The 9786-nt window shown below is 43.6% G+C and overlaps 2 protein-coding genes across 3 annotated transcripts; one reads left to right on the top strand and one right to left on the bottom strand.

Annotated features, from left to right (window-relative positions):
- Nucleotides 1-207: 207 nt before the first annotated feature.
- LOC109854890 (nucleoporin Nup37) lies at nucleotides 208-1823 on the bottom strand. Its single transcript, XM_020428476.1, has 4 exons — nucleotides 1328-1823; nucleotides 1043-1240; nucleotides 592-959; nucleotides 208-486 (listed from the first exon to the last, which is right to left on the bottom strand). The coding sequence occupies exons 1-4, from the start codon at nucleotides 1475-1477 to the stop codon at nucleotides 234-236; spliced, it is 969 nt and encodes a 322-aa protein (XP_020284065.1). The 5' UTR covers nucleotides 1478-1823; the 3' UTR covers nucleotides 208-233.
- Nucleotides 1824-1879: 56 nt separating this feature from the next.
- On the top strand, nucleotides 1880-8866 carry LOC109854885 (exportin-5). Of its 2 annotated transcripts, none has more exons than XM_020428467.1 (9): nucleotides 1880-2096; nucleotides 2901-3626; nucleotides 3713-4021; nucleotides 4123-5526; nucleotides 5613-5867; nucleotides 5966-6089; nucleotides 6184-6520; nucleotides 6618-6987; nucleotides 7086-8866. In XM_020428467.1, exons 2-9 carry the CDS (start codon nucleotides 2940-2942, stop codon nucleotides 7245-7247), a joined length of 3648 nt encoding a protein of 1215 aa, XP_020284056.1. In that variant the 5' UTR covers nucleotides 1880-2096; nucleotides 2901-2939; the 3' UTR covers nucleotides 7248-8866. The 2 variants fall into 2 exon arrangements, with proteins under 2 accessions (XP_020284056.1, XP_020284055.1); XM_020428466.1 differs by having other exon boundaries at nucleotides 1880-2100.
- The last annotated feature ends 920 nt before the right edge of the window (nucleotides 8867-9786 follow it).

Here is a 9786-nt window from a genome sequence, read left to right as displayed (position 1 = left end):
ACTACAAGGCTATAAAAAAAATATATTTGTCTTTTTTTTTTTATTGAGCATCAATTATCGTGTGTTGTTACTATTTCACTTCTTGTCCACAACTTTACAAAAAGACAAAGATTCAAATACAATTTAAGAAAAAACTTACTTCCTATCAAAATCGTAGCGTAACATCATCCTGAGGTAGAATCAGTTTTTTTTTTCTTTTAATGACAAAATCAGGGGTATTCGGAGTGTTGTTATTAATTCACATTTACTCTCCAGAAACACAGTTCTCTGTCGCTTCCGGCGCAGATGTAGGGCAGTTTGTAATGCCACGTCATGCCGCCGAACAATTTAACCTTTCCGCACAATATCACTTGCTTGGATCTCAAACTGAGAACTTTTAACAGATTGTCCGGCCAGCCGATGCTCGCGATCAGATTTTCGTTTGTGTGTGAGAATTTTGCCGTCAGACCACCTTCGAGGTAGAGCGTTCGCTCGTCGAGAGGGCGGCTGTAAAATTTGAAGCAAAAAGATTAATAAAAAAACACATAAATTTTACAAAAGCTCTATCACATAATACACAGAAAGATAAAAATTTAAAAGTTTTTAAATTACCTGGGTCTGGATACATCCCAGATGATCAATTCTCCTCCGGCCATTGAAATGACCTTCAAAGGATTGGGACCCCAGTCCGCCGCGGTTAAAGGAACTGCTCCAGAATCGAGCGACATTATAGCCTGTTGGCTTCTGACGTTGTACATGCGTATCAGTCCATTTTTCTCCGCCACCAGCAGCTTTCCGGATTCCTCGCCGTGCCAGCACACACTGGTGCCAGGTGATGTGAGATAAAACGTGGACACGCACTTTCGATCCTCCTTGATCGCCCAGAGTTTGCACGTGTGATCGTCAGAAACTGACGCCAACAGTTCGCCCTCCGGTTCGTACGAGATTGCGTTTATGTAATCTTTGTGTTCCTCCAGAATCTTCAAAAATTCGTTTTCATTTTTCAATCACACGTTTTTAAATTTTCTAATCGAATAATAAATCTCAGAGATTTCTTTCTCACCTCGTACACGTTAACGTCGTTCAAATTGCTATTGTACAATCGTATCTTGAAGTCTGCGCCAACGACGCAAAACGTGAGAATCTTGGGAACAACGCTCAGGGAGGTTTCCGGACTCCAAGCGATCGCGTGAGGCCTGGTGTCGTGATAAAACGTTCTGATGGGATTGTATTCCATGCCCTCCACACGATCATCCTCATCCTGTCAATTAAAAGTCATCGGTTAGGTTAGGTTGGGTTAGGTTCTATACTTGTGTTAAAATTTAATATAGTTTCAACGCACACGCACCTGAAATCTCACGGTACCAACGACGATCTCCTTGGTGAGGGCGATGCAGATCAGATGCTGGGACCACTCGTACGGTGAAAATTCCACGCAGTAGATCCGCTCGAAGAAATTCCGTTTGAACGTAGGCGGCGTGGTGATTGCTTCGTCCATATCTATCTATCTATCTATCTATCTATTTATCTCTCTCTCTCTCTCTCTCTCTCTCTTTCTCTTTCTTTTTATCGTCAATATATACTTGCGTACGCGCGTGAAAACAGAACAACCGGCATAACCTGTAAAACGCGGCGGATTAGTTTTTCGCGTCTTCCCCGCGTCGTTGGAAGATCAGATCGCGATCGCGGAACGTACTTCGCGCTTCGACGAGGTGAAAATACAGTTTCGCGGTGAAGACGAAGAAGCGCGACGTCGTTGTGTTTTTTCTCACCGAGATCACCGAGCGAAAGGAAGACGGACGCGCGCGCGCGCGCGTTCGATTTGAGGTTAGATCTTCGTCGGCAGCGCGAACGCGGCACGTTGTCGCCGAGAGGGCAGCACGCGTCGGTGTGCTGCGATCGTCCGGCCAGCGTGCGGCAACCCTCAGAAAAATCTGGTGGAACTTTTGGGCCTGGTGGACGAGGAGCGGTGCACGTAACGAGATCATCATCGCGGCGACGAAATTTCATCTCCACGAGTCCGGGCATGAATTGACGGACGGCGCGACAAACAGAAAGCAACACGCCGTGTGCGCGGGTCTTACCGCGGATCATCGTCACGATCTCGCGTTCGCGAGGTAGGTAGGTAGAAAAAACGGCGGTTTCCGGATCGCGGAGGCATGGTCGGCAACAAGCTGCTTCTACCGCGTGCTCCTTTTCCGCGGTACAAAAATGCGAATCCGGAAATTTATTTCCCGGCGACGCGTTTTGAACAAACAGGCGGCGATCATCCTTGCGATCGAGTGTGCGGATGTGTGTTCCGCGGGAATATACGCACGCGGTTTTCCTCCTCGGGGAATATGTTCCCCTTCGTCGGTCTTCTTCGCCGTAGCGCGGAAATTTTAACGCCGCGTTACTTGGGTCTTGCATCAGCTTCTCGGAAAATTTTTGCGAGGCCCACGTTTCTGGGAGTTCGAACGCGGTTACCAACGAGAGAGTGACTCTTTGGTTCGCGCAACGAGAATTTTTAATCAAAGAACGAAATTTCCGCGAGTCCCGACGTTAAATAAGAGAAGATCCTTATGGTTATATTGTTGTGCGCAAATACACTCCGGCACAATGTGTTTTTTAATTGTTACTCTCTTAATGTCCGCGCGATTCCTTGGACTGTAAATATTAATTTGTTTTATTTTTGTTTACGCAAAACCGTTCGCCGAACATATATGTGGCGATTAATCGATGTTAATCATCGCGCACATTGGAAGCGCACAGATGTTAAACACCGAAATAATAAAAATCTCATTTACATTCGTCTCTCTTATCTGACGAAGATAAGAAGAATTCTTTTGAGAAAAAAAAAACAATTATGCGTAAATATATATTTTTTTCGTTAGAGATAATTGATGTTTTTAACACGATCGTTTTTATTTTGTGCATTTCAGTGCCGTACCCTACACATATATAAGAATTTATATACAGAAATGGAATTCGGAGCGGGCGATGTGGCTCAGATATCAGCGGAATTGGCGCGAGTGGTTGAGATAATGATGTCGCCGAACGTACCTCAGCAACAACGATTGGAAGTGTACAACGCTTGCGAAAGATTCAAAGAGACTTCACCGCTGTGCGCTCAATGCGGCTTATATCTGGCACAGAAATCGCCAAATCGAAGCTCGGTCGTGCGTCACTTCGGTCTGCAGCTGATGGAGCATTGCGTCAAGTACAGATGGACGCAGATATCTCAGTCGGAGAAAATTTTTATCAAGGAGAACGCGATGAAGCTGCTTCAGGAAGGGACCGAGCCGTTGCTGCAAGAGGAGGCGCATATAAAAGACGCATTGTCGCGCGTGGTGGTCGAGATGATCAAACGAGAATGGCCTCAACAGTGGCCCACATTGCTGGGCGAGCTCAGTCAAGTTTGCTCGCGGGGAGAGAGCCAGACCGAACTGGTTCTACTGGTGTTTCTCAGACTGGTCGAAGATGTGGCTCTGTTGCAAACGCTTGAATCCAATCAGAGAAGAAAAGACATATATCAGGCGTTGACCACAAACATGGCGGAGATATTTAGCTTCTTTCTGAGACTGATGGAACAGCACTTTTCCGAATTTCAAAAGAAGAATGCCTTGGGACAGACGTCCGAAGCCGCTGCGCATGGCAAAGTCGTTCAAGTAAGATCTCGTGTTTTTAAAGAGAATACACACTTATGAATATTTAGACGAAGGATCTCTATATGATATGTTCTTTTATAAAACAGGTAGTGCTGTCTACTCTAACGGGATTTGTAGAGTGGGTTTCCATAAACCATGTGATGGCCGAGGACGGGAGATTGTTGCAGATACTATGCCTACTGTTGGGAGATCCGATATTTCAGTGCGCCGCCGCCGAATGCCTGCTTCAGATAGTGAATCGCAAGGGCAAGGCCGAAGATCGAAAGCAACTGATGATTCTATTCTCGGAAGAGGCCCTGAGGTTCATTTACACAGCGGCGACCGCTCCGCCGTCACTCGCAGGACCGACGGATTTTCACGAGAATCATTATCTGTTCTTGAAAAAGCTCACACAAGTAATATTTTCTTGACACGCGTCAATTGTGCTGATTAATTATCTATAATCACTTCTGTGAAAAACATGATCATTATTTTTATGTTTACATGATTGTTTCAGGTACTGACGGGAATGTCGACGCAGCTTTGTACCTTGTGGGGCAAGGACGACGCTTCTAGCGTGCGACCGACACATTTTAATCTTTTTCTAGACACTGTGCTTACATTCACCATGTATCCCAGTCTCACGCTTACGCATTTAGCGAATGCGATTTGGATAATGCTGTTCAAGCATGAACAGATCAAGACCGACTCGTTGCTTCTTACATATGTACCCAAATACGTGGAGCACACGGCGCCCAAGTTGATTCGCGTTACGTATCCGCAAAACAGACAGAGCAACGGCATAACCACGTACTGCCTCGCCGATTACGATTCCGAGGAGGAATTCAATGTGTTTCTCCATCGCTTCAGAATGGATCTGCTGGAAGGGTTCAGACACGCGACCATGGTTGCTCCTTTGGTGACATTCATGTACGTGCAACAGTGGCTGACCGCAAAGATCACAAAGGGCATGGCAAATCTGCAGTACAAGAGCGATCAGAGCGATCGAGAATATCTCGAATGGGAGGCGCTTGCTCAAGCGCTCGATTCGGTCGTGTCGCGAGTTTTGTTTATCAACGAACGACCAAGCGTGCAAACCGGTCTTCAGCTGTTGGAACTGTGCCTAAGTTACTCGCCGCAGGATCCCTGGTTGCTGTCGGCCCTACTCTCGTGCATAAGCGCGCTCTTTGTGTTTCTGTCTATGTCGACTGGCTCGATGGCGATGCCAGGTGTCGCTATTCTGCCGCGCGTACTCGAAAAAATTTTCGCCGCGCTGGTGTTCGAAGCACCTGGCGAGAGCGAACGCAGTCGTTCACGAGCGACGAAGAACGTGCGCAAACACGCGGCCAGTCTCATGGTGAAGATCAGTCTCAAGTATCCGTTGTTGTTGCTGCCGGTATTTGAGCAGATACACACGATGGTGCGCAGCTTAACTCGGGAACCCAGCCCGTTATCCCGAATAGAGAGCGTCACGCTCTATGAGGCGTTGCTTCTCATTTCCAATCACTTCTGCGATTACGAGAGGCAGACGCGATTTGTCGCGGAAGTGATCGGCGACACGTCGAGCAAGTTTATCGCACTGGGCACGGAATGGTTCAAGGGACCGCTAGAGCTCATGCGATTCGTGGGATTGGACCGACCGCCGGTGGAGAACATATTAGAAGATCCAGCCAGGTCTAATCGCAACGATCTCATGATGTACATTTGCACCGTACTGAGCGTGGTCAAACGATGCTCGATTCCCGAGGATCCCGATCGCGCCGCACGGGGAGGATTCGTAGCCGCGCTCAGTGAAAGCGGCAATCCGGTTTACCGTAACCCCGCCACACCCCACGTGATTCCCGTTCTACCAACGCTGTTTGCGCTGCTGCGAACGATGAACGCTCTCTTTAGTCCTCCGGCTCTCGCCGCTCTTTCAGATGTAATAATTTTATCTATCAAAATCTGATTCTTTTTTTTAATGATATGTTGAACAGATATTGAATATAAAACTACTCTTATATCTAGGGCTACAAGAATGCTCACGGACTTCTGGAATCGGAAAAGGCAAATCTTTTGGGCGTGAATATAACCAACGACAACACGAGCGAAACGGATCAACCGTCCAACACCACGTTGGTTCGAATGCAATCATTCCTTAGCACAATTCACGACCAGTGTTACCACATGCTGGGCAGCGGCTGTCACATGATCGGTCGAGATTTCTATCAATTACCCGGACTCGCACCGGCATTGTTAAATTCAGTTTTTTCAAACATGGAGGTAATCTTTTATTAAACTTTCATATTGCGAGGAAACATTTGTTTTTTATTGAAAAAAAAACAAAAAATGATTTAAAAATTATTTCCATTTTGCTCTAGGCGATTCCGGACTACAGATTACGACCAATCATACGCGTGTTCGTGAAACCCTTCATATACTCATGTCCGCCGGCTTTCTATGAGAGCGTACTAGTGCCTGTGCTCGCTCACGTATCCACACACAGTAAGTGAATTCACTTTCGTTCTTTTCTCACACTTCTTATTGCTATCTATGTAAGCGTTGAAGAAGTACATTCGCAATTACAATCTTTCATCAGTGTGCCAAAGATTAAGCGCGAAATGGCAGTACATCGCGCGTCTTTACGAATCCGGTGGATTGGACGAGGAGAACACCGACACGCAAGAGGTCATCGACGACATGCTGAACCGAAATCTGACGCGAGACTTTGTGGATGTACTCAAAGTTGCTCTGGTTGGCGGAGCCGCCAGCGACGCCACTCCTCCGGACACCATGGAACAGGACAACGGCGGGATGGCGGTGGATCCTCCGGTTTCGCGAGGAAACAGCATCATTGCCGAGGTTGTCAGCGAACTCGGGGCTTTCATTCTGCGTCATCCGTCCACGTGTCACAGCATTGTTCTCTGCGTGCTAGGGTAATTGTTATGTCCGCTCTGTGCAGTAAGATGTAACGTCTCGTAAGAGTTACTTTTTGGAACATGCTTGTTTTTTTTTTTATTTTTTTATTTTTAGAGCGCTCGCGTGGAACGACTCGAACGCGAGTCTCAAAGCGACGATGTTGACCGGACCTGTGGTTCGAGCACTGGCAGCTGACGGCAGCCTGACTCCTTCTATGGCAGCACATATTATGGTCGCCGTTCTCCAGGGTTTACAGTTACATGGTCAGCACGAGGCTAATCAGGGTTCTCTCATAACTCTAGGTGCGCAGGTCTATGAGTGCCTTAGACCCAAGTTTCCAAATATCATCGAAGTGATGCAGCAAATCCCGGGAGTCAATCCCGCTGACTTGCAGCGGTTCGATGAGAAAATGTCGGTGGTCAGTACGAAGGGCAACAAGGTGGAGAAAGGAAAGAAGGATCTCTTCAAGAAAATTACGAATCAGGTAACGTTAATCGAGTGTTAACATATTCGTTTCTTCATTGAAATTGATAACGTGTCGAAAAACAATTAACCGGTCGGGTGTTGATGCATCTTTTACAGCTTATCGGCAGAAGCGTAGGTCAGTTGTTTCGCAAGGAAGTCAAAATAGACAATTTGCCGCGGATAGAAGTGTTCGGTAAACCTCAGCCGGTGCGCGTGGACGAGATCTCGAAAAACGCCAGTGATACGGGAATCGCGGCTCTATTTGCCGGGCCTACGTAGCAGACAGTTTTAGAGAGCCACACTTTACATAGTTGGTCTAACTCAATAAACGATTATAAATTATTGTAAAAATGAAAAAAAAAAAACAAACAAACGTTCTCCACTGAGAGACGGCCGGATAAAAGACGATCCTAAACAACTGAGAAAGTGTGTTTTACATTGAGCATGTATCGTGCTCATACTTGATTATTAAGTGCTTCGAATAAGTCTTGGGTACAAGTCGTGAACACAAATTTATATCTACGATGGTGTGACTGACGAGACAATTTTTCTGCATTTTTTCCTCGCTTTAAAACAAATCGTTCAATTGCGTCCGCAATACAAAAATGTAGCCATGAGTTTTTTTTATATTACATTGTTCTTATATTTTCCCTCTTTTTTCTCATATTTATTATCGATTTTAGAGTAACTTATCAACTTTAAGATATTTATGCTTGAGAAAGACAAATTATGGCCGATATATCAAGTTTTTCAACGTTTTGTGATCTTTTTCACGTCCAATGTGTTACGTGTGTATTGACGACACAATGTCTTCAAGATATTTATACTAGAACTGATGATGTCCGGTTTCTTGGAATAATAACCGGTTATTCGAACTCATATTATTCGGGTAGTATCCGCATGCTTGATTCTACATTATAATTTTTATAACTTATATTATCTCCATAGTGTCCGTGTCATTCGAGTTATTTATATATCAAGAGTATCGTGGTATCTGTTTAGATAACAGGTAGAAAATCACATGTAAAACTATTTTTCCTGGTATTTACTAGATTAAAAAACCTTGCATTAAACACACACATTCTGATACTCTTTAAGTATAAATATCTAGATGATACGGGCATTCAAATATGAGATAATACGGTTCTCGGATAACACGGTCCAAATCATCAGTTTTAACTCGTACATCACGCGATGTTATATCTTTTGTTTTTCTTCGACGAATTGAGTCAATCGAGATTAGGGGAAGATTGCTCGAGAAGAAGCGAATTATTGTGATAAAATGTGTGTGGAACGACTGAACTTTTAAAACGATATGTTGTGTGTCGAGTGATTTTTCGGAACTGCCAGCTTGAGAATATGTTGTACGAGAGAAATGTGACTATCGTGTGCGAGAGAAATAAAATTATTGTAGAATATTTTCACTTCCTCTTCTATTTTTTTTTTTTTTTTCTTACATTTTTTTTTCTTTTTCGCGCTAATTTCCGAACTATGTCTCCGAAGTCTGCGGTAGTATTTGTAGCATGTTGGATCTGTTCTCTTTAGCTACGTGCTTGTATTTTTTTTTTTTTTTTTATCGATTTTATCGATCACAATATACGCGTTTTGATTTCCACGCGAGAAAGAGAGACAAAGAAGGGAAGCGAAAATTTTCGCAAAGACAGTGCAGCTAAAAAGAACACATCTGTTGTATACTACGTTAAGGATTTCGAAGTATAGTTTATTAACATCGGTGTCATATAATGTATCTATACAGATATAGAGGTATATATATATATATATATATATTGTACAATACAATCTTACATAACGGATTGAGAGATTTTCTTTCTATCTCCGCGCGAAGATAGAAGAGAAAACAAACAAACAAAAAAACACAAAAAAAAACAAAAAGAAAAGAATCGTAATCGCTCGTCTAATACATGTATATGTGTATATTGCGTTTCGAATGTTTCATATTATAATAATGCGATTATCGTTGATCTTTTCCGAGGCGCGAGTGCCTTTTTTCATGCCCACCCACTCCCAACCGAGAGGTCGACGCCGAGGAAAAGGATTTTTATGTATGTTATAAAACAAAAGAAAAGGATCGATCAACGTCTTCCTTATAGCCAAGTTCTTTCTCGCGATGAAAAATCGAAATTCGCAATAAACAAAACTTAAGAGAGATCGACGGCGAAAAAAAACAATTTTGCGTATACTACCGCGCCTATATATTCATTAAAAAGTTTTTTCGCTCGGCAGTTTTAATCGAGAGGATGTAAGCAAGAGAATGCCATACGAAATCTGTATATTAAGACGATTACAAATTTTAAGGTAATTAATGATGATAATAATTAATAAAAAAAAAACAAAAAAACACAAAACGTGCAAATGACAATTAAATGCAATTAAGAAGTAGGCGGTCAAAAGAACGTGAGATTTAATCGTGCAATTGTTGCAGAATCACTTCGAAGACAATTCGGGTGTTTTCTTTCTTTCTGTAGAAATAATATTGCATATAGGTTGTTGAAAACGCAGAAACGAGAGAAGAATCACACCAGAGGAGTCTCGCTATCAATTCTATACCGTATACAGTAACATATCAAAACACGTTTTAGTCCACTTTAAAAAACAAACGCATTTTGTTTCACACACGTCTCGGTTGTCTCTTCTAGGCTGACGATAGAATGCATTTTGCGCACAAGACGGATTTCTTGTTTGTTGTAAGCGATTGTTGTTACGTCCTTAGATTTCCCGTCTCGCGTGCATTGCCATTTACGTTTGTTCCCCGCCGCGTTGAAGCGACGCGTTTTCAAATTCGACAAATTCAAAACAA

The sequence above is a fragment of the Pseudomyrmex gracilis genome, unplaced genomic scaffold (genome assembly GCF_002006095.1).
Source record: "Pseudomyrmex gracilis isolate BER0280 unplaced genomic scaffold, ASM200609v1 scaffold_74, whole genome shotgun sequence".
Lineage (NCBI taxonomy): Eukaryota > Metazoa > Arthropoda > Insecta > Hymenoptera > Formicidae > Pseudomyrmex > Pseudomyrmex gracilis.
The sequence above is the reverse complement of the archived record's forward strand: the minus strand, read 5'-3'. Positions and strand labels throughout refer to the sequence as shown.